At 67.3% G+C, this 22,031-nt stretch overlaps 1 protein-coding gene across 10 annotated transcripts in view; it reads right to left on the bottom strand.

Annotated features, from left to right (window-relative positions):
- Positions 1-2,012: 2,012 nt before the first annotated feature.
- Positions 2,013-22,031, bottom strand: part of SLC12A7 (solute carrier family 12 member 7) — a 40,079-nt gene continuing 20,060 nt past the window's right edge. For 7 of the 10 annotated variants that reach the window (XM_085001656.1, XM_021077138.2, XM_085001658.1 and 4 more), the window contains 19 exons: positions 21,667-21,797; positions 20,261-20,502; positions 19,509-19,720; positions 18,487-18,654; positions 17,144-17,242; positions 16,821-16,878; positions 16,344-16,518; positions 15,714-15,832; positions 15,390-15,488; positions 14,945-15,064; positions 14,088-14,192; positions 13,510-13,678; positions 9,715-9,910; positions 9,159-9,328; positions 8,950-9,081; positions 8,145-8,252; positions 7,285-7,463; positions 4,300-4,433; positions 2,013-3,450 (listed from right to left, as the gene is read on the bottom strand). In XM_085001656.1, the coding sequence (XP_084857782.1) occupies positions 3,359-3,450; positions 4,300-4,433; positions 7,285-7,463; positions 8,145-8,252; positions 8,950-9,081; positions 9,159-9,328; positions 9,715-9,910; positions 13,510-13,678; positions 14,088-14,192; positions 14,945-15,064; positions 15,390-15,488; positions 15,714-15,832; positions 16,344-16,518; positions 16,821-16,878; positions 17,144-17,242; positions 18,487-18,654; positions 19,509-19,720; positions 20,261-20,502; positions 21,667-21,797 (2,708 nt within the window). In that variant the 3' untranslated portion in view covers positions 2,013-3,358. Of the gene's footprint in view, positions 3,451-4,299; positions 4,434-6,880; positions 6,896-7,284; positions 7,464-8,144; positions 8,253-8,949; positions 9,082-9,158; positions 9,329-9,714; positions 9,911-13,509; positions 13,679-14,087; positions 14,193-14,944; positions 15,065-15,389; positions 15,489-15,713; positions 15,833-16,343; positions 16,519-16,820; positions 16,879-17,143; positions 17,243-18,486; positions 18,655-19,508; positions 19,721-20,260; positions 20,503-21,666; positions 21,798-22,031 lie in introns of all 10 variants that reach the window. The other 3 variants (XM_021077137.2, XM_085001657.1, XM_085001659.1) reach the window with 1 other exon arrangement.

Below are 22,031 nucleotides of genomic sequence, written 5' to 3'. Positions count from 1 at the left end.
GGGATTGGAGGAACTTTGGTCACAGAGGGGGCGCGTCCATTATCCGGGCATCAGCGGAACCGCACACACAGGTGTCCTTGGGCACTGCCTGGCGCCGCCCACTTCCCACACCCCAGCTGTTCTGCGCAGTCGACAGCTCGTCCAAGTTCACCCTTCATCCCACTTGGGGGTTCTGGTCTGCGAGCTCCTGCCTCCCCTTCCGGGACTGGCCAGGAGCCCCGGGCCTCGGTTCACCCACCGTCCCCCTCCCCAGCCCAGGCCTCAGGTGGACCCAGGCACTGGGCCATGCCCTGGAGCCCCGGCCCCTCGGGACCTCACAGCCTGGGTCCTGGTGCCCAGAGGCCCATCACTCCTGGTGCCCGAGTCCAGGCAGCCCTGCAGCCCAACCTCCCTGGCACGACTGCCAGCCTCACCAGTGCCCAGGCCTCTGACGCAGCAGCTGTCCATGTGTGCAGAGGCAGAGCTTCTTGCTGCCCCAGACCAGGCGAGCCCACGCCCCTCGGCGTCCCTGCCCAGCCCTCATGGTCTTCCCGTCTCAGCACAGCCCTGCCACCTGGTCAGGGCTCCCCCTTTCTCGCATGGGGTCCTGGGTGGCACCTCCCAAGGGCGGACGTAAGGGTGACTCAGCTGCACAGTGACGATGTCAGGGGTGGGACCCCCCCAGGAGCTGGGATCCCCTAGCTTGAGGTTTCTGCCTGCATACCAGCCCCTCGAGCACACATGTGCGGTCCTGCCCCACAAAGCCCTGAAGGAGGCGAGGTCATTGGGGGTGCAGGGGCCCCGCTTTCATCAATTAAGGGACTGGCATCCAGATTCTTCCTCTTAGCAGTTGACACACTAGCCTGCGTTGAGGCAGCATGAGGCTGAGGCCCAGAGAGGCCCTCCACTGCGCTGACCGCCACGCCCAAAGTGGCTCGGCCACGGAACCTGCCACACGTGTGCCCGCAGGCGCACGGCTGAGTCAGGACCACAGATGGCAAGGCCTTCCTGGCTCCTCTGCCAGACCTCTGTACAGGGTGGGGGCCCCAACCCCCCGGCCCTGTCCCCCCAGACTCGGCCCCAGGGTGTGGACGCGGTGCCCGCCCCTGCACCAAGGCCTGGTGCCCACGCGAAGCCCTAGTGCAGGGTCCACGGGAGACACGGCGGCTGACACGCCCCCTGAGTCACCTGACGCCGTGCCCGTTCAGCGTGTCCCTCGTGTCAGTGGCAAAGCTCACAACCACCTTAGAATGCTTGCCTCACCCTGTGCCCACTGTGGCCTCTCCACCCCCAGCACTCCTGCGACACCCCCAACCATCGCCACCTTCTCTGACGTGCCGCTCGGGGCCCTTGCTGGATGCCGAGCGCAGCCGTCACCGCCGGCGTCTTTCTCGCTCCCACCGCCACCCCGGAACCTCGTCACATGCCATTGACGCACCTGCGCCTGTGACCGGCAGCTGCTGGCACGTGGGTCGCGTCCATGCGTGGGCAGCTGTTATGAGTGCCCTGAGCACGAATTTGCACCTTCTTCTAGACGTTTCTCATGGCTGTGTCATCGAGGAGCAGAGCTGCCGGCCAGAGTTGGGCTCAGCGCCACTTTCTGGCAGCCGCACCGCAGGGCCCCCCGCAGTTTCCCCGCGTGCGGGCCACACGTGTCCGCCTCTGTGTCTTAGTCGCACCTGCATCCTCGCAGGTGTCTCAGGGTGAGCCGACATCAGATTAGAGGATCCCTTCCAACTAGATTCTTCGCTGGTTCCACCCTTATGGAAATTGAGTCACTTCAGCAGCAGCGTTTTGTCGCTACTCACGGAAATGGGGGCGGGCCCAGAACTGCTCCCCGTCCGAGGGGGCTGGTTTGGGTGGTTTTGTTTTTACTCCTTCCAGCCAACTCACACGGCAATTTCTCTGCCATCTGAGTTTGCGCTGGTGATCAGACCTGAAATAAACCCCAAGAGATGTCAGGGGGCGGGGGTCAGCTTCTCCAAATGTTTGATTTTTATGCTGAATGAATCCCGGGAGAGTCTTCAACATACTCGGGCTCTACATAATTTTATTTTCCTACTGACAAAATTATACAAACACCCTATAAAAGGAAAACGTGAAGGCAACAGCAAACGGCTGCCGCTGCGATTACACGGGTGACGCGTGGAAGGGTGCAGACGCGGCAGGAGGTGGGCGGCGAGCTGGGGTCACAGGATGTGGCAGATGATCCTGGTCCCCACAGGCTGCTTGCCAGCCGCTGCACAGGGACCCGGGCTGGGCGGCCCCGCCCAGATCCGGGAGGGGCACCCAGTGAGAGCGAGGTGGATCCGCTGCCAAACTCAGTGCTGAACTGAAACCCCCACACACCCCTGAGCCCGGCGTTTGGCACACTGGCTGCGGCCACCCTGATGGTGACCCAGCCCCATGGCTCCTGCCCAACCCCAGACGCATGTGCCAGGCTGATTCTCTGAGGAGCCCATGGAAGCCAGAGATGTCGGGGCCAGCTGTTTGGGGTCTCTTTCACGGAAGCAATCTCCTCAGGGACAACTTTCATCACTGAACACCCCCCCCCAGATGCTTAAATAAATAAATAAGCCAAACAGAAAGTGAGGCACAAGGTACTGCAATGACACGCGGCAGACGTGCCAAGTGTGCCAGGTATGCCAAGTGCAGGATCCTCAGAAGGTATCATCTCAGTGCCCTCAGTGTGGCCGGGATCAGCCACCAGTGCCCCGAACATGGCCAAGACCACCTGCCGGTGCCCTGAATGTGGCTGAGACCAGCCGCCAGTGCTGGCGGGAGGCGACACAGAGGCCCTGCTGACCAGCGGGCGTCGTGGCCACTGCAGGGCCTCCCACGGCTACGGCCTCACCCACTTTTCTGAGCATGAAGGTCGCGGGAACAGGTGCATGTGAGACTGAGCTGTGTGGCAGGCCCTGTCCTGAAGGCCTTCCCGCTGTCGCCCGCCACTCCTGGAGCACGAAGCCCAGCGGGAGGCACCCGAGGGCAGACACCACCCCAGGCTGGAGCTGGTGCCGTGTGGACGGCTCCTGTCTTCATCTCAGACACCCGGCGTGGACAGGGCAGGGCCTGCAGCGAGCCCTCGGCCAGAGAGGGGCCGCGGGGACAGGGGGGTGTCTGAGTGAGTGTAACTGCACAACGGAGGGTCCAGCCGGAAAGACGAGTCCAGAATCCAAGGGCGTCCCGTTCTGCTCTGCCTCCAGGAGGGCCGGGGCCCAGGTCGCGGCTGGGGCCACGCCCTCCTCGGGCTCGCAGCTCACGGCCTGGACAGGGGAGCCCCAGGCAGTATTCTAGAAACTTCGACACGCCGCCACGCACGGGTCAGGGTGTGCGCAGCTCCGTCCCCGTGCCGGGCGTGGCCTGGAGCGGCTGAGCGCTAGGAGTAGATGGTGACCACCTCGCGGCCGCTGCCTCTGACCAGGAGGACCCTGTTCAGCCCCTCGGTCAGGACCTCCAGGAACTCCATGTCTGGGTGCTGAGTCAAGGACAACGCTGACCCCGCCCGGCATACGGCTGAAGGCGTGAGGGGGCCCCTGTTCAGTTAGGACGTGGCCTGAGAAAGAGGTAGAGGGAGGGGCAGCCAGGCCCCAGGCCCTTTCAGGGTGGGCGGTGGGGCGGTGGGGGGGGGGGGGAGGGGAGGGGACAGAGGGAGGCCTGGGGGAGGGGACAGGGTGGGGGAGGAGAAGACATGCGGGGGAAAGGAAGGCATGGGGGGCGCTGACCCACAGCAAGGGACACATCCAGCCACTACTGGTCACACAGGCAGGTTTCTCAAGCGTGTGGTCAGCCAGATGCTTCCACGCGAGAGGCAGGCTGCTCTCCCTGCCACGGGCCCTGGGGGAGGGGAGGGGGGCTGGACCCTGAGGAGGCAGCTGGGCAGCTGGCCGGGCTGACCCGTGTCCCCTGAGGCCAGACCGACCGAGGGGCTCCACCAGCGGGAGGTGCTTCAGGGGCTGTGCCGGGAGGGCTCGGAGCAGAGCAGCCGGCAGTCTCAGCCCTCAGGGCTGCCCGGAGCTGGTGCGACAGCAGGAAGGGTCAGGGTCTGAGATGGGGCTCCCCCGCTGGGGGCGACCTCTGCCACGTGTGCTCAGCATCGCCCCAAGTCCCCGGAGTCATGCAAATGCACCCCCTCCCCGCACACTCAGGCCCCAGGGTCAGTCCGGGTGACTCCCAGGACGCCCTCCCCAGCCCCGGCCCCCACGGTGACGCCCGCGGTCCCCGACCCGGCCCCAGGCGCCTCCACTGAGCAAGGAGGACAAGGCGCCGCCCTCCGCGCGGCAGCCGAGCCCGCTGAGGACCGCATCAGGAAAAGGATACAGTTCTCGTCCCCCTGGCGGTTTCTGGGGGGCCCGGGCATGTTCAGCAGGACCAGCTGGGCGTCCTGGGACTTGTCGAGGATGACGCCGTTGAGCTTGACGGCCGTGTGCATCCTCCTCACGTTGGACTGGTTCCTGGGACACAGGCACCGGTGGTCTGAGCCCGCCCGCCGCGCCCCCGGCGGGAAGGACAAGGCGCAGACAGCTCGGACCCGCCACCCCGGGAATCACGGGGTGGGAGGTGGCGGGGACGGGAGACGGCCCGAGGACGCGTTAGCAGGGAAAACGCTCCTGCCCCACGAGCCCCACCACGCTGGCGAAGCGGCGCCTTCGACGGCACAGCGCACACGTTTCTAGGCTGCCAGGCATCTCCCGTCAGGACCCCTGCCCCGAGGCTCAGCCCGCCTTAAACGCTGCCCGAGAGGAACTGCCAACAAGGCCAACATAGCCCCCTGCTCCTGCCCACACGGGCTGGGTTCAGGCGGCTGCACAGAGGCGCCTGCACCCCACAGCCCCAGTCCTGAGGCCCGAGGTCCTGCAACGGAACCGGGAGATTCTGACCGAGAGCGCAGGCCCTGTGAGGTCCATCCACCCGGATGTGGCTGGGACAAGAGCTCCTGGCACCTGGTGACCCAGACCCCATGTCGCCTGTCCCAGCCGCCTGGTCTCCACACTTGCCAAAGCGGGCAGGGCACTGATGCTTCTCCAGGGGACACCGACCCCTGTGCCACCAGCACGCCCAGGGCTCGGGCACCGCGCACGGCCTCCCCAGCGAGCTGGGTTCCAGGGAGCACAGAGCAGACCTGGGCCGGGTGGACCCACCTCACGGCACCAGCGCCCCCCCTCCGCACCGGACACCCCAGCACCATCACCAAGGCCAGGGCCACACGAGAACCTGTGGCCTGCACGGGAGGCCGTCTGAAGGTCACTCGTGCCTCAGACACGAGAGACAGAGGCTGCCATGTGCTGGTCAGGGAAAGGCCTGCAGGATGCATGCCCCGGCCACAACCTCGGACCGACCGGACCCTTGGGCCGAGAAACCCAATCACAGCTGCCTGCTACCAGCAGGGACACGGGGACACGGAGCCTTTGGTTTTCTCTCCAACTCTGACAAAATCACAGGTTGGGTCTCTGATCACGGCCCAGTTGGGAACCTTCAGTTACCAGAACCGTGAATTAGCTGCCTGGATGGACCACAACCACCAGGGTTCGGGGAACAACAGTCATTCCGGAAAAGCGTGGGTGACGTTACAGGACCTCTCAGGCCAAGAGTCTAAAAACACTATAATCTTCCAATCAGGAGTCTGGGTCTGGACAGACCCGCGGCTCCTGGGCGCCAGGCCCCGTGGAGGCCAGCCAGGCAGAGGTCGAGGCCTGGAGTACCCACATGTCCAGGCCGTGAAGACGCCCAACAGGGAAATGCCACACGCTGAGCCCGGAGGGGCGGCGTGGCCCACAGAGCTGAGGACCAGGGCTGCGGCGGGCGGGGGGGGGCGGGGGGGCAAATCCAGGCCCCAGGCGCCTGGTGGGGACACAGAGGAGGCTGACGAACCAGAAAGAAAACCACACACCCGGGGGCCCTCCCGCGTGGACCCCCTAAGTCGGTACGCGTCACCTGTGGGATGACCTCCCACCTTCCCGATGCTTCCCCAGCCCAGCCCTGAGGACAAGCCAGGCCAGAGTGAGGAGTGGCGTCCCAGCCCCAGGCCATGTCCCACTGGCGTCCCGCGGCCCTCAGGCGCGGGCCCAGGACCCACACGCCTTCTGGGGGCCCTGCTCCTGCATCTGCAGGCTCGCTCGTCTCTGTAACGGCAGGCTTTGCTGGGGGAGCTTTGGAAGCTCCTGAATGCGCAGCAGGGAGCACGGCGCTCGGCCACGTCTCCCGAGGCACCTGCAGCTTCTGCTCCCCAAGGCGCCAACGTGTGCCCAGTGTGTGACCCGCTCTGTCGAGGGGCCGAGTCACGGGCTCCTCTGAGCCTGCTGGCCGGGGCTCCCGCGGAAGAGAACACAGCCGGGAAGATTCAGGGGCACCAGGGGCACAGACAGAGGCGTGGTCAGCGGGACAGAGGGACAGACAGCAGCCCAGTGCCGGCCCTGGGACTAGCCCGGGGGCCTGGCCACGCAGAGGGCTCGCCCCCAGCCCGTCTCAGGGGTTAAAGCCGGCGGCCTCACACGGGTCAGAGGGCACCTGTGCCGGGGAGACAGGAGGGCATGTGGCCCCGGCAGAGCTGAGACTCGGCACCTGAAGCCCGGACCTGTGGCTGTGGGTGAGGGACAATCACGGGCCAGCAGAACACAGCCTTCGGCCCGTCCAGAGCAGCTCCAGACCGCGTCCCACTTCCTGGCTCTGGAACTTCAGGGACGCGCCCTGAGCCCCTCCGAACGGAGGAAGCCAACTAAGCAGGAAACAGCTGAAAGCGCAGCGGGCACATGCGGGACATGCACACTGCTTCACGGGCACACACGCACACACACACGGGGCCGTGCACACGCTTGGACATGCACACGCGGTTCACGAGGGGCTGTGCGGCCAGCACGTGCCAGGCAAGCAGGTCTGCGTGGCCGCGGTGGCGGCGACTTACAGGTGTCCCCACTGTCTACATGGAAGAGAGAACAGAGAGTCACTTCAGGAGGGGGTGGGACAGCGGCCACCTGGCCCCCTGGAGGGGATCAGCTCCAACTCCACAGACCTGGACATGCTGCCCTGGCTCCCCCACCCGGGACCCTGCCCCCAGCACCCCCAGCAGCACGGGGGGGCTCTCAGCTCAGCGCCACAGGCGGGAGCCAGGGAGGCGGCGGGGCGGGCCCGACGGGGCGTCCAGCCCGGCCAGCAGCCCTGACCTCCAGGAGGAACCCTGACAGCGGCCTGGCTAACTGGCCCTAAAGGGATCCGTGGTCCTCGGCAGGGTCCGCCTCTCGCAGCCGCGCCTGTGGCTCCTCAGGGCAGCAGGGGGCCCCCTCCCGTGGCCGGGAAGGCGACACTCACGGCTTCAGGCTGAAGAGGTCCTTGAACCCGGACACGCTGGCGTCCTTGCTTCGATGCTTCTCGGCGACCAGCTTCTCCTTAGTCCAGGTCATCTGCACCTTGTCTGGCGTGGGCGGGGCCTGGGTCCTGGCGGCCCCCGCGGAGTGGGACGCTGTGTTCCTGTCGTGGATCAGCTGAGCCTGGAGGGAGAGCAGGGGCAGCAGTCGTCTGTAATGGGCCGGTGCCAACCTGGGCCCAGAGGGCACAGAGGGAGGGCGGGGCCCGCTCCGAGGACCAAGTTGGTCCTCCCTCCCCCGCCCTGGCCAGGCCCCTCCCCCTGGGCTTCCAGACCGAGCATCACTTCTAGTCTCGCCTCCCACCCCGGCTCTGAAAGCCCCCGGGACAGGCCCCGGGCCTCCACGCCACCGGGAGGCAGTGACACTGCACCTGACGTGGCTCTGTGCCGACCCAGCATCCACCTGCTCACCGGCTCATCCCCCCAGACCCCCCCATCCATCCACCCCTCACCCCCCCATCCCTCCATCTCCTCACCCCCCACCCCTCCTGCCTCCCAGCTTTTCATCCATCCGGCCCCTCCCTCAACAACAGCAGAGGGGCCGCCAGGGGGCCCCCGTCCCTGTGGGGTGGGGGCAGTTAGCGCTGTGGACGTGGGGGAGGGGAAGACGAGGAAGGAGGCGCTGCAGCCGCACGGGAGGCGGAGTGGGGGGGCCGTGCCACCAGCCGGTCACAAAACCAGGTGTGGAGACGAGGCCGTTCCCCACAGTCACAAGGCGCGCAGAAGAGCACAGGCCAGTGGGAGGCAGACGGACACCCGGGCTTCGTCGGGGGCCCCGACCACGGGCGCCAGGTGCCACACGCACCTCCCTCTCGCGCTCTGTCCGGGACAGCTGCATCTGCTTCAGCATCTGGGACCTCTGCTCCATCATCAGCGTCTTCTCGTAGGTGAACGCGGAGATGTCGTTTTCAACCTACCAGATCCAGACCCGGGAGTCAACAAGCACGACGGTGACACATGGCCAGCACACGCCCCTTGCGCCGTGAGGAGCGTGCTGTGCGCCTGGGTGCCCACTCAGGCCCGCCCGCCTTGGCCCCGGAGCCCCGGTCCGGGAGCTGTGAGTGTGCGGGTGACTGCATGCATGCGAACAGCTGTCACGACTGGACGCCCTCCGCCCGGCCCAGGACCCATGACCACTAACACACAAGACGCCCCTGAGGGGAGAACGCCCCAGCTCTGGGCTCTGGACGCGGCCGCCTGCTGTGGCCACGACCATACTTGCAGGTGTGAGCCCCAGGCTTGCAAGGGACAGGAGGCGTTTCGTGCTCCGAAGAACAGCTCGCCGGCAGAGCTCGGCTCTAACTGGCCCGCTGGCCGCGGAGCACCGATACCCCGACCAGGGCCTGTCCCTCGGTGCGGACGTGGCCCTTGGGCACGTTCGGTCCGGCTGGGTCCTCCTCCGGTAAACCCACGGCCCAGACCGGCCGCGAGGAGCACAGGAGCCAAATCTAAAGCAAGAGGCCGCCCGACCCGCCCGAAGAGGCCAAGGCCACGGGACCAGGGAGGAAGGAGGCTGAGACGAGCCCCGGCCAGACGGCAGCGAAGGCCGTGGCGGAAGCCGGCAGCGTCCCGGGGCCCCCGGGGCCGAGCCGTGGGGGCGGCGCCCTCACCATCTCCACCACCTCCACCTCGGCGCTGATCCGGAGGTGGTACAGAAACGTCTGCAGGTCCTTCTTCATCTGGATGCTGTTGTCGTCCACCTGGGCCACCGTGAAGATGCGCATGCGGCAGCGCCTCCACACCTGCGGAAGGCATGGCACGGTCGCCGCGGCCCCTGCCCCGGGGCCCGCCGGGGGCGCCCCCTGCCCCCGGGCCCCACCTTGTGCTGCCGCAGCAGGAAGGGCAGCAGCATGAGCAGCCCCCCGTCGTGCACGATCCACCACACGTCGATGTGCCCGTCGCTGAAGCGCTCCTGGTTTTGCGGAAACAGATCCACGTTCTTGGCCACCAGCAGGGCCTGATGCGCCGCCGTGGTGTCGCGCACGGTGTCTGCAGAGGGGCAGGCGGGCCAGGGGTCACAGACCCTGCACGACTGGGCACCTGGACTCAGGGCCCCCGCCAGGGACTGGGGTGGGCGGGCCTGGGGTCCACACAGAGCCCCACATGGGGTGCAGCCGCCCCCATCGCTCCGCGGCCCGGCTGGCGCCCCTGGGAGTCGCCAGAGAAGGGCAGGGCCAAGGGAAATGGCCCCGTCTCAAGGCTCCTGAACGTCGGCTGGCTCTTCGAGAAGCAGCGCAGCCAGGGCCCCCAGCGGCCCCCAGGGATCAGCTCTTGGCCCGGGGCCCTGAGACCCAGCCTGGGACCCCAACACCCAGCCCAGGGCCCCGACACCCCAATCGAGGCCCGGACTCCCAGCCCGGGGCCCTGAGACTCACCAACAAAGTTCTTCCAGGAGAAGGGGTTGTCCCCCTGCTTCCAGGCTGCGGGCCAGGCCATGAGCACCGTGTTGTGCCGCATGGCCCCCAGGCCGGCCGACTGGATCAGGTGGGACACGCCGTCGCGCAGGCTGGGGGACACCACCAGCTGGCAGAAGCCCTTGGTCTTCTCGGCCGCCATCAGGGCCCGGATGTTCTGCGGACGCAGGGGCGCAGGATCAGGGGTCAGGGTAACCCCAACCCTCGGTCCCGGGGTCCAGACTAGGGCCGCCTGCGTGTGCACGTGAGTACACGCATGCGCACGCGAGCACACGTGTGTGTGCTCCCTGCCCTCGGGAAGGTGGGGCAGTCACGCGGCAGGCACTCTCGGACCTGCGAGGTCACGGACCCCCCCACCCTTCCACGCGGACCCCGGGTCCATTACTCCTGGTCTGCGGACCCCCGGCCAGCACGCATCCACCCAACAGCGCTCCCGACCAGGACCGAGGGGCCTGGAGGTTCAGGAGCGACAGGCCGGGCGTGTGCAGCTCTGCCCCTCGGCCACGCGCCAGGCATCCGACCCAGGGCAGCTGGACGTCACGGGGAGGCCGGGCACACAGTGACGACAGCGGGCCTTTCGCTAAGGACCTGTGCCTGCTGGTCCCCTCCCGGCCACACTGACCGGCCCCTGGGGCCTGACTCGGGGCCCCCCCGATGCAGCTGTGAACCACAGGGAAGGGCTGACACAGGCGGAACAGCCCTGCTGGAGCCCACGTGGCCGCCTCCTCCGGCCTGCGCCTCCCGGGCTGGGACGGCCTGGCGCAGGTCCCACAGGGCCCTTTGCCTCCGCGTCACATGGGAGGTGGATGCCCCTCGGGATGTCCCAGCACCTGAGCCAGGTGGGCAGAAGACGAGATCTGGGGCTTGGCGGACAGTGTGAGGGGCTGGGACCCGGGGGACACCGAGACAAGACACATGCTTTTACGTGGAAGACGCAGGGGCAGCTTGGGGCCCAGAGGACAGACCACAGTGGGCTGACCTTGGCCCTGAAAGATATGCCCGCGTCCTAATCCAGAACCTGGGAGCATGGCCTCCAGGAGAGATCTTGAGTGAGTTAGGCGTCTTGACACAAAACCATCCTGGATTGCCCAGGCGGCCCCAGGTCCCATGGCAGTGTCCTCAAAGGGACAGACGAGACACAGACACTGAGAAAAAGCCACGAGAAGACAGAGGCAGAGATGAGAGGGAGGGGCCATGAGCTCAGGGCCGCCTGGAGCCCCAGCAGCTGGAAAAGGCAGTTGGAACCTGCTCTGAGCTCGGGACAGGGCGGCCCTGGGCCCCTCCATGTTGGATCTGGCCCCAGAGCTGGGACAAAAGGGATGGGTATTTGTTCCGGCCGTCCCAGGACCTCGTGGCAAGGGCTGGAGCCACGTCCCCTCAACCACCCGGCCTGAGCTGCCACCACATCGAAGGGCGAGGCGGCTGGAGAAGGAAGAGTCCAGACCCATCCTCGGACGTGACACGGGGTGGCCTCAGTGCGGTCGAAATGCAGTTCAGGGCTCGCGGGGCCCACGCTGCCCAGAGGCCAGAGCACAGGGGCTCAGCCGGGTCAGGAGGTGGCCACTCCGGGGGCTTTAAATGCCACATGTCCCCACTTTGAGACCACAGCTCTCAGGTCACTGGCTTAGGAAAGGCTGACCCGATGCAACAGCTTCAAGGAGCCACCATGGGTTTGGGGTCCTCCAGTCACGCTGATGGAAAACCCACCTCACCGCCCTGTGGGGTTTCGGGGGCCGCCTCAACCTCTGCAGCCCCTGCTCCATGCCCGGCCCTGGGTCCCCAAGACAAGGCCCTGCGGAACCTGGGGTCAGCGTGAGGGGCTTCTCTGACCCCAGCAGATGGGCCTCAGCCCCGCCCCAGGAAGCAGGCGCGTGGCCCTGCCTGCACCCTGGCTGACCCTCTCGGCCGCCCTCCTTCCACCAGATCGAGAGCCGCGATCCCGGTGGGAAGCAGCAGGGCCTCCCCTCAGGAGGCCCCCGCCTCAGTCACTAACCAAAGTCGAAGCAGGTGGGAGCCAGGTGGGTGCCTCCTGCAAGTGAGATGCTGTGCGTGCACCTGACCGTGACACCCCGGGGGTCCTCCCCTTTGGAAACCCCAGCGAGTGCCTCCACCCAGCCCTTGCCCTTGGTGACACACACGGCCCCGAGCCTCACCCCTGCTGAGCCCCTGGGGTGGAGCCCGGCCGTGCCCCCTCCACGAGGCTTCCCCCTCTTCCGCGGCGGCCACGGGACCCGGCCCTCCCGTTAGAGACACACAGCGGGCCTGAGCCCCCCATGCCCACGGGCCACGCGGACCTGAGTTTACATACACTGCCAGGCAGGCAAGAACTGACCTTGGCCAGACCCTCGGAGGCCAGGCCCCAAGGGAGCTCCAGCCCTGAGAACTTGTCCTAAAAGCAGCCTCTCGTGGACAAGGCAGGTCTGCAGTCACTTACACCACCACGCTCCTGACCTGACAGTGATGGAACCCCCGCCGTTTCAGGAACCACAATTTCGTGGAACAAACCTCAGAGCACCCGGCAACAAACACCACACAGCCGTAGGAAACGAATCAGGCACCCAGCCAACCGGAAGACACGGCTTGGAAGCACGTGAGTGTGTGAGCCGAATGTGTTCTGCAGGATTGTTTGTGCAAAACGGCAACAGGAAAATACCCAGAAGAACACATCAGATGACAACACTCGCGTCTGGAAAAGGCTGTGAATTGAGCCACGTCAGTGCCCTTTTGCACAAGCTCGGAGCCCCCGATGCACACTCGGAGCTGGTGGCCGGGTGCCTGTCTGCCCCCCGCCGGCTCTGCCTCCCGGTTCCCTGGAAATGCTGGGGGACAAAAGGAGCCACAAGTGTGTCGCCCCCGGGGGCCAGAGGCCACAGTCAGACATGAGAACCAGGCCCCTCCCGCCCTTGGAAACGGGTCAAAGCAGGAAACGCACAAGGTGAGCCTGAGCTTCGCCACGCACGCAAGGAGCCACCGAGAGGCCTAGGGCACCAGCTAAGAGGCTGCCCGCCAGCACATCGCGAGGGCAACATGCCACGTCTACAGCCAGGCTCACAGCCACAACCCCAGTGTGCACACCCAGGCCCAGGCGAGCAGTGGCCACGTTAAACCCCCGGGTCAGAGAACGGCCAGCGCCTCTGGAGAGACAAGGAAAGGATGCAACGGGCGCCCTGAACCAGCCACCCAGGCCCCGCGGGGCCGGCGGGCCAGCTGACCGGAGGGGGTGTTGATGCACCGGGTTTTGCCGGCCACAACCCCCTGGAGCAGCCGTGCCCACCCGGGAAGGCCTGGCTGTGATGCAGTCCGGCTCACAGCCCCACAGACAGCAGGGGTGCCCCGGACGCCTGGATGCAGGATGCAGGCGAGGGGCCCACCCAGAGCGACACCCAGAGACGCGGCCCGGCTGACACGGAGCTGGGCTGGAGGCAAGCGGGGGTCTGGACGCGGCCTGGGGACTGGGCGACAGTGGGGATGCCGTTCGGATGCCGTTGCAGAGACAGACTCGGCGTTTGGGATGAAAAGACGTTGTGCGGCGGGTCTGTGCCAGGACCCAGGGCGGGAGGCGCCGGCACATGCGCCCCGCTCACCCTCTGTCCTCCGCTGCCGAAGCAAACGAGCAGGGACTGGCCCCCCGCGGCCACTCTCGATGCCCGACGGCGTCCCCGAGGGTCACGGGCGCCCGGGCCTCGCACGGCAGACGTTCCCAGCAGGTTTCCATCCTGCTCGTTCGAACCCCCACACGCTGGCGCCCAGCCCCACCTCCTCGGCCTGCTGGGCCTCTGCGTGTTGGTCCAGGAAGGTCCCCTCCAGCACGGAGCCCACGATGGTCAGGCCCTTGCCGGCCTTGAGCTGCGAGGTGAGCGACAGCAGGCGGGGGTGCTTCGCGCGCCACTCGGCGTCCAGGTTCAGCAACACCAGCACCTGCGGCCTGGGTGGGGAGCAGCGGTTACCATGACGACGGGACACTGCACTCGGCAGGCGCGCCCCCCCACCTCTGCCCGGGGGATGGAGGGCAAGGGGCCTCCAGCACGGGGCAGCTCAGAGGGGCAGCTCCCCACCCCCTCCCAGACCCGAGAAGCCTGGCAGGTGTCCTCTGTCCACAGCAGGTCCCCAAAGATGACCTCACCCCAATCCCCCACCTCCACCCTCGCAATGTCTCCTCAACCAACGATCAGATCGAGCTGATCACGCGCGGGGAGGGCGGTGATGGGGGGGGAAGCACCATGAACAAGGCCATGGCAGCTTCCTTGACAACCTAACTGGGGGTGAGCTTCTTGCCACCAAGCCTGGGGACGGACACGCCCGTGGGCTCAAAGGGCGTGAGGGTGGGCACTCACCTCCAGTTCTTGGTGTGGGGGGTGCCATGCTCCACGCGCAGCAGGGCGTAGTGGGCGGCGTTCAGCGACAGCCCCCGGATGCCGTCGCCCCACTCCTTCTCGGCCCTGGGTGGGTAGGGGCAGCCGTGAGCCCTCCCCGCAGCACATCCAGCTGGTACCCGGGCAGCCCCGGGGAGGCCCTTGGGGTCTCTCAGCACTTCTGGGGCAGCGCAGGGGGCTTCCGAGGCCGACCAGGGACAGGAAGGAGCAGGACGTGGGGAGGGGCACTGGGTGGGGGTGGCGCGGGCACCGTGAGGGGCCTCAGAGCCAAGGCCATGGACAGACAAAGGGAGGGGACTCCGGTGGCAGGCGGTGGCTGGGCACCAGCAGGAGCAGCACAGTCCCCAGACCCTGGATGGCCACCTGGAAGAGCTGGGAGGGGACCTGAGGCAGTGCCCCCAGGGCCCCCGCCGCCCCGAGGGGCCAGGGCCTCGGGGGACACGCCCCTCGTGGTGGACCAGGGGCTCTGGGCTGCAGCCAACCTGCCCACAACTGCGGTTTGGTGCGGTGTACTTCCTGGGAATTTTGAAACCCACCACGCAGCAGTGCGTCACCAGCTGGATTTCAAAGCCCCAAAGCACAGTCCTTCACACTTTGACACGGCTAAACCTGCGGGTACGTCGAGACGAACGCGGGACAGTCGTGCGGCCCCTTAACCGCAGCAAACGCGCTCTCCTTGCACTAGACTCACAGGCAGGAACCCTGAACGGCCGGCAGGGGAGGCGGGCTTCGCCGGCTCGGTCACCAGAGGGCCCCGTGCACCTGCCCCGGGGAGGCCCCCAGCGCCGGGCTGTGGGGACCCCGGCGTCGCGGCTCACCCGCGGTACTCGATGTACTTGTAGATGCAGCCGGCCACGAGCATGGCGAAGAGGGCGTAGTACCAGGAGCACACGAACATCAGGGCGAAGCACAGGCTCATGCCCAAGAAGGAGAGGGTCCTGGGGACACAGAGCTCGTGGGGCCATGCCTCCCCGCCAGCCCCAAGCTGGCGTCCGAGCAGGGGCCCTGAAACGTCCCGTCCCTCCGCAGGAACCCTCTGTTCGTACAGGAACACAGCCAGGTGCTCCTCCGCTCCTCCCCTGGCACCACCCCAAAGGCGGACGCCACCCCGCTGGGCACCAACAACGGGCTTCACGCATCCGCCAGGGCGCCAGGCACACTGGGCACACGGAGACCCGGCGCCCTCACCAACCCACTGGGCTCCTTCCACAGGGGACGACCGGGGACCCAGGCGGCAGCTGGCCTGGCGGGGACCGGGCTCACCAGTGGTAATACTTGAAGCGAGGGCGCCAGTTGGGCGTGCGCAGCAGGGTCTGCAGAGCACAGGCCAGGTTCACGAACATGTAGCACATGAGGAAAAACCTGGGGACGCCAGCTCAGCATGAGGGGCTGAGCCCGGTCCCAAGGGGGCGCCCACGCTGCCCCCACGCCCGGGAGCCCCATCCCTCTTCCCTACGCAGCCGTCCCACCACCCCGCCCCGCTCCGCACGCGCAGGCACGAGCGCCTGGCGCTCTGCTGTCCCCTGAGCAGGAGGCGAGCCCAGGAGCAGAGGCCTCCGGCGGCCGACAAGCGGGCAGGACCCTCACATGGAGAGGATGGGGGCCACGCTGTCCAGGGAGGCGATGAGGATGCCGGTCTCGCAGATGAGGGCCGTGAGCAGCAGGGCCCAGGTGGGCTCCCCGTTGGCCTTCCCGTGGCCGAACACCTGCAGGAAGAGGGGCAGGCGGGCCAGTGGCCTCGGGGCAGAGGCCGGGCGAAAGCTCGTGAAGACGGCTGCTCAACTCAAGAGGGCCTCCGAGACGCGACAGAGGCAGAGGCGGACTCGCCACCGCGCGTCCTGGATGGACCTCGTCCGGGAAGCAAAGCGACCCCCAGGGAGTGGAGAGTGGCCCGGGTGCCATCAGAGCCTACGACCCTCGTACGGCACCGGTCAGCGTGCAGGGCAACACCACGGGGCACACGCCCTGGGAGACTCCTGCGGGGACCCGCACCCACAGGGACCCCCACGGGGACGGCAGGGCGCCGGCAGAGCCTCCTCCTCCCCACCTCCTCCCGCGCGGTTCTGACGTCCAGGGCAACACGGGACGAGGCCTCGGGGTGGGGGCTCGGATCCCGCCGCCTTCAGCTGTAAGGGTGGCACCCGGGCAGAGGCCCAGGCTCCTCCAGACGCCGCCCTTCCCGGGGCCCTGCTCTCGCTGGCGGGGCGGGAGGCTCACCTGGAGGAAGGGAATGATGCCGTCCCGCGCGATGGCCTGCAGCAGGCGCGGGGCCCCCGTCAGGCTCTGCAGGCCGGCCCCGCAGGTGGAGAAGAAGGAGCCGATGACAATGACCCAGGGGGACGGCCAGGCCAGCATGCCGATGACAAGGTTCCCCTGCAGGGCCTCCCCAAACCTGCGGGGGCGGGGGGGGGGCCTTCAGACGGGGGCTGGACACAGTGCTCCCGCCTGAGTGGCCACAGTGGCCTCTCCCGGAAGCCCCCCACCCAGCGCCTGGGTCCGAGGTCACGTGAGGGCCCCCCTCCAGGCTCGAGCAGGAAACGGAGGGAAGGTCAGACCCCTCACATGGGCCGCAGGGAGGCCTGCCGCACGCAAAGCTGGAAATCCTGAGGCATCTCAGCCGGAAAGCTAACGTCTTAGAAGACCAGCGCGGGCTGCCCCAGAGGCTTCCAGAAGCTGTGAGTGAAACCAACATACTTATCTCGTAAGACCACACCCTCGATGCAGGCCCCGAAAAGCACGATGCAGGAGAGGTCTGTGGCCGGGTCAAGGACGGCGCGGGCCAGACACATGGGCTGCAGGCAGCCGGGACCAGCCCACCCCCGACGCCCCCGGCCCCCGGTTCTACGGGGACCTCCACTCGGTGGGGACGGGCCTGGCCGGCAGCGTGTCCAGCACGGGGACCAGGCAGGCACCTCACTCGCTGGGAAGGGACGAGCCCAGCGACAGTTCCACCAGCCGGTCCAAGCCAGGGACGACCCCCCACCCATCCCTGAAGCCCCCTCGAGCCCCAAGGATACAGATGAAAGACGTGGTCGCGATGGCCAGGATGGTGCCCGTGGGGATGGACTTCTGGGCGTCCCTGAGGTCCCCGGACCGGTTCGAGCCTGCCATGATGCCTGCGGGACCAAGGAGACCGACCGTCACGGCAAACCGAGATGCTGCCCCCGCCCACGTGACGCCTGCAGCACCCGGGCACACCAGGAGGTGCCGCCGCCCACCCAGGCCTGTCTGGACAGGGTCGGAAGAGCGGGGCCAGGACTTCTGAGTGACGCACAGGAAGACCCAAGCCTACACGGGCTGCTGTCCCCACATCAGGCCTCACAACCTGGCTTGGTCTCCTATCCACGCCATGGGACGGCTACCGCGGGACACAGGGGCAGGCACCCAAGTGTCCCACCACACTCTCCTTGGGGCCAGCTGCCCCCAAGGTGACCAAGTCACAGTGAGGCCAAAGCGTGGCTCAGCCCAGAACCAGGCGTGGCCCCTGTGGGCCCCACCGCATGTGCTTGTCCGATTGCCGAGGCCGGAGTCAGAACTTCCTGGAGGGGGCCACCCAAGGCGAGTTCCTCCCGAGTCCAGGCCCGGGTTGGGGCGCAGCTCAGCCTCGGCTCCTCGCTGCTCTAAACCCAGCCCTGCCCACGTGGTGACTGGCCGCCACCCCCGCCCGTCACCCCGCTGGGCACACAGACTGTAAGTGATTTCAACTGGGTCAAAGAAAAGCGGGGCGGCGGCAGGTTCAGCAGCTGTGACACTGTGCTCGGCGTGGCTGCCCAACAGAGCCGGGGGTCAGGGCACGATGGGCCGCGGGAAAGCCGCATCCACAGAGGACTTCCCACATTCTCCTCCAGACCCACCCTTGTCGCCGCAGGTGCAGGGGGGCAGGGGTACAGAAGGAAGACCCCCCAAGGCGCCAGATCCACCTCCCGCCTCCATTTACATGAGACCGTGCCCCCGCCTTTGAGGGGAAGGTGACGAGAAACGCTTGTCACGGCCTCTCCACCCCCTGCCCCAACTCCAGGCTGCGGGCAGCTAGGAGCCGTACGGGTACACGCCTGTGCGGGTGCACGTGTGCCAGTCCGCATGCGTGTGGGGGGGTGGGGGCTGGCGTGCACAGAGCCCCCCTCCCCGTCAGGCCAGCTGAGTCTTGTAAGGACAAGGACCAGGACAGCCACAGCTCCCGGCCTCCACGACAGCCCGTGTCCACTCTTAGCTGCCAAGGTCTGGGCAGTTTCTGCCAAGACAAGCTCGCTGTCCCCAGCCCCTCCCTCAGGCACAGATGGGACAGAGACCCCAGGCTCGTCTCCTGAGCCAAGAGGAAAAGGCGGCGGGCAGAGGGCCGTGCCAGCGGCTGGGGCCTCACCGGTCACGGAGGGAAAGTAGATGCCAACCAGCATGGTGAAGTAGGTCATGATGTCGGCGAGCACGTAGGGCAGCCCGCCGGCTCCGCTCTCGTCCGGTGCGGGCACCGAGGCCACGCCCTTCTTCTCCACGAACGCCCCCTTGTCCGCGTAGGCACTCCACAGGTTATCTGTGGGGGGGAGGGGGCAGGCTGGCTACGACACCCCAGAACCTGCTCTCAGGGCTCCTGCCCTGGGGGGACCCCTTCCCGAACCAGAGGCAGGGAGGCCTCGGTTGAGAGGGAGTTAGCCGGGAGACCCCCCAAGGGGCAGAGAGGGTCCCCAGACACACGCAGTGGAGGTCAGTGCCCGGCCCACCTCCCGCCCGTGCAGAGCCCTGCCTGGCAGCCCCGCTGTGGCCCACGACCCCGGCCCGCCCGGAACCCCTTCCCCACACAGGGGTCCCCGCAGAGAACCCCACACCTCACCCCCCTCCCGCCACCCCTGCCCCGCTACCTTCACGGCCACCGCCCCGTGTGACCTGCTGCCCCAGCCGCTCCCAGGTTTGCTCTGCGCCTCTGGCCGAGAAGCCAGAACCCAGAGGCAGGGCCTGGGAGTGTCATGGCCTGTGCCCCAGGAAGGCTCGGAGGGGGCTCTGCAGCCCATGCCCTCCCCACCGGCGTCTTGGCTCAGCACGGCCCGGGGACAAGGACAGCGTCACATCCACTGCAGTCGCGGCCTCGGGGACACAGAACAGCGTCTGTGGCGGCCAGGGCCCAGCGCTCAGGGTTTGGTCCTTTGCCCTCTGGCCTGAGCGGGGAAGAGCCGGCCCAGCCTCTCGCCACAGCCCTGAACACCCGGCATCGGGCCTGAAGCTCTGGCCGCTGCCCCCCAGCACACCCAGCGTCTACAGGCCCAGGGTTGGCTGCCGGGGACAGGTGATGCCGCCACGGACCGGGCAGAAGGATGGCACCTGGGCACCAGGCTGGGTGATCCAGCCCAGCCCGGCCAAGCCTCACCCTTCGCTCACGGAGAGGACGCTCACCCAGGAGGACGCCGCTGGCCACGCCGGGAATGCCCTGGACCTCCGTGACGTTGTTCTGCACAAAATACGGGTCACAGGAGGAGCTGGCTGCGGAGCTGTTGCAGAAGAGGCCCCAGAGGGCAGTGGGGGTCGAGCCATTGCTGGCGGCGTGGACTTTGGCGCAGACATCGAAGCCGCGTCGGGACAGCGTGCGGTTCCCCAGCAGACAGACCCTGGTCGAGAGTGGGGCTCAGCCACCTTCCTCAACTGGCCCCCAGCACCGTTCTCGGGGAGCTGGTAGAGGCTGGGGGTCCCACGCAAGGAGCTCGGACCCCCTCCACTCAGGGCAACGGGGACACTTGTCTGAGTTGCGAGGGGCGGGTCTCTCTGCGCTTCGGCAGCGCTGAGCCGGGCGTGGCGGGCGCAGGAGTGAACCCGCGGCCCCCCGACGTGGCGCGCAAAGCGTGGGAGCTGGGAGAGGGCTCGGCGCCAAGGCCCCACCCAGGCTGCCAGACCAGCCCCCTTGGGGGTCCTCACCCAAAGGGAAAGGAAAGACCCCACTCGGGGCTTCTGTGAGGGTAGCGCAGCCGCTGCCGAGGTCGGCCAGTGGACAGGTCCGGGCAGACGGTGCGGCCACGAGAGCACCGCGCCCGGCGCTCCCTGGACCCGGCCAGACAGGAGACTCGGGGCCGGCCCAAGCCACGCGGTCGGGGGTGAAACCCGAGGCACAGGCGAGACGAGGGAGCAGAGCCGGCACCCGGCTGGGGACTCACGGGACGTCGGGCGGGTGGAAGGCCGTCTTGACGACGCCGGCGTAGATGGCGAGGATGGACAGGACGACGCAGGCCAGGAAGACCAGCGCCAGCTTGTTGACGTACTTGACGCCCACGAAGACCACCAGGGCCATGAGCAGCAGCGTGCCCGTCCCGTACACGCGCATGTTGTGCAGCATGGCCGCGGCCTCGCCACCCGCGGCCTCGGCCTGGACGATGGCCGCGCTGGGCGAGATGTAGGTCTGCGGGGCGAAGTGAGCTCAGGAGGGGCCGCCACCCACCCACGCGCGCCCCCAGCGGCCCTGAGGGCTCAGCGCGGGGCTCCCCCTTCTCCTCGAGCCCCCCCGCCCCCCTCAGCCCAGACGCACTCAGGACGGACCCTCGGGGCATCGAGGGCGAGGGACAGGGCTCGCTTCTGAGGGGAAACTCGGGACCCCGGGGGAAGCAGATCAGAACGCAAGGACCTGCCTCCCCGACAAAGAAAAGGCAGCGGTGTCCCGCCTGGAAGGCCCAGCAGCGGCCCGCGTGGGCAAGGGACAGCTGACAGCGCTAGGATGAGGCCAGGTGGCTCCCCGAGGGACAGCACCTCTGAGGGGCCTGGCACACCGGGGGCACTTCCACCTTAAAACACATCAAAAACAGGAGTTCCCGTTGTGGCTCAGTGGTTAACGAATCCGACTTAGGAACCACGAGGTTGGGGATTTGATCCCTGCCCTTGCTCAGTGGGTTAAGGATCCGGCATTGCCGTGAGCCGTGGTGTAGGTCGCAGTAGACACGGCTCAGACCCCGAGTTGCTGTGGCTGTGGCATAGGCTGGCAGCTACAGCTCCGAAAGGACCCCTAGCCTGGGAACCTCCGTATGCCACAGGAGCGGCCCTAGAAAAGGCAAAAAGACAAAACAAAACAAAACAAAAAAACAAACCACTTCAGTTTCCGGTTCGGGGACCCCAAGGTCCGCGTGGCAGGGCCGTGCCCCTGAGCTCAGGCCCACTGGCCTCGCGGTTCCACAGCCATCCACGCCACTCGAGCCCGACTCAGAAGGCCCCAACGTCACCTGCCGAGCACCCAGTCGCTGCACAGCGAACTCGGGAGGGACAGAGTCCTGGCCGAGGGGCTCCGTCCCCACCATCCTGAACCCTCAAACAGCTCAGGCTGCCCTGGCAAGTGCCTGGGGTCACCCCGAAAAGCAGCTAAGAGGGACGGCGGGTCCCTGCCAAGCGGTCCAGCCTCAGCCCCATGCCAAGCAATCGGACACACCACCCCTGGGAGCCCAAGGGGACACCGCGGGGTCGAATGTGCCTCAGGGAGGGGACGCAGGGACTCGCGGTGCCCTTTCCGGGGGTCCCTCTGCTGACGGTGGCTACAGCTGGACAAGGGGAGGGAAGCCGGCCCAAACAAAGCACTTACCAAAAAAATCTCAATGGTCCCCAGAATGTACATGGACCCCGCAAAGGTGGTGCCCAGGTAGAAGCAGAGACCCACAGCCCCTCCGAACTCGGGCCCCAGGGACCGCGATATCATGTAATAGGAGCCGCCAGCTGCAAAAAACGCAAAGCAAGGAGCAGCGGGTTACGACGCGCCAATGACCACGCAGGCAGGCTCCCCAAGACACCTGGGCTGGGCCTCCAAACGGGGAGCCTGGCAGGGAGGGGGACATGCAGGCAATGAGCCTGCCCCCCACCCCCCAGCACCCCTACCTGCAGAGCTCAGCCCCTCGCCTCGCTGGAGGCAGATTTGGAAGCAGCCACAAGCAGGAGGCCGGACCGAGGGCC

Source organism: Sus scrofa, chromosome 16, assembly GCF_054392235.1.
Source record: "Sus scrofa isolate SSC_HxYL_T2T_F1_AM1 chromosome 16, Sscrofa_HxYL_maternal_Yorkshire_Landrace_v2.0, whole genome shotgun sequence".
Taxonomy (NCBI): Eukaryota; Metazoa; Chordata; class Mammalia; order Artiodactyla; family Suidae; genus Sus; species Sus scrofa.
The sequence above is the reverse complement of the archived record's forward strand: the minus strand, read 5'-3'. Positions and strand labels throughout refer to the sequence as shown.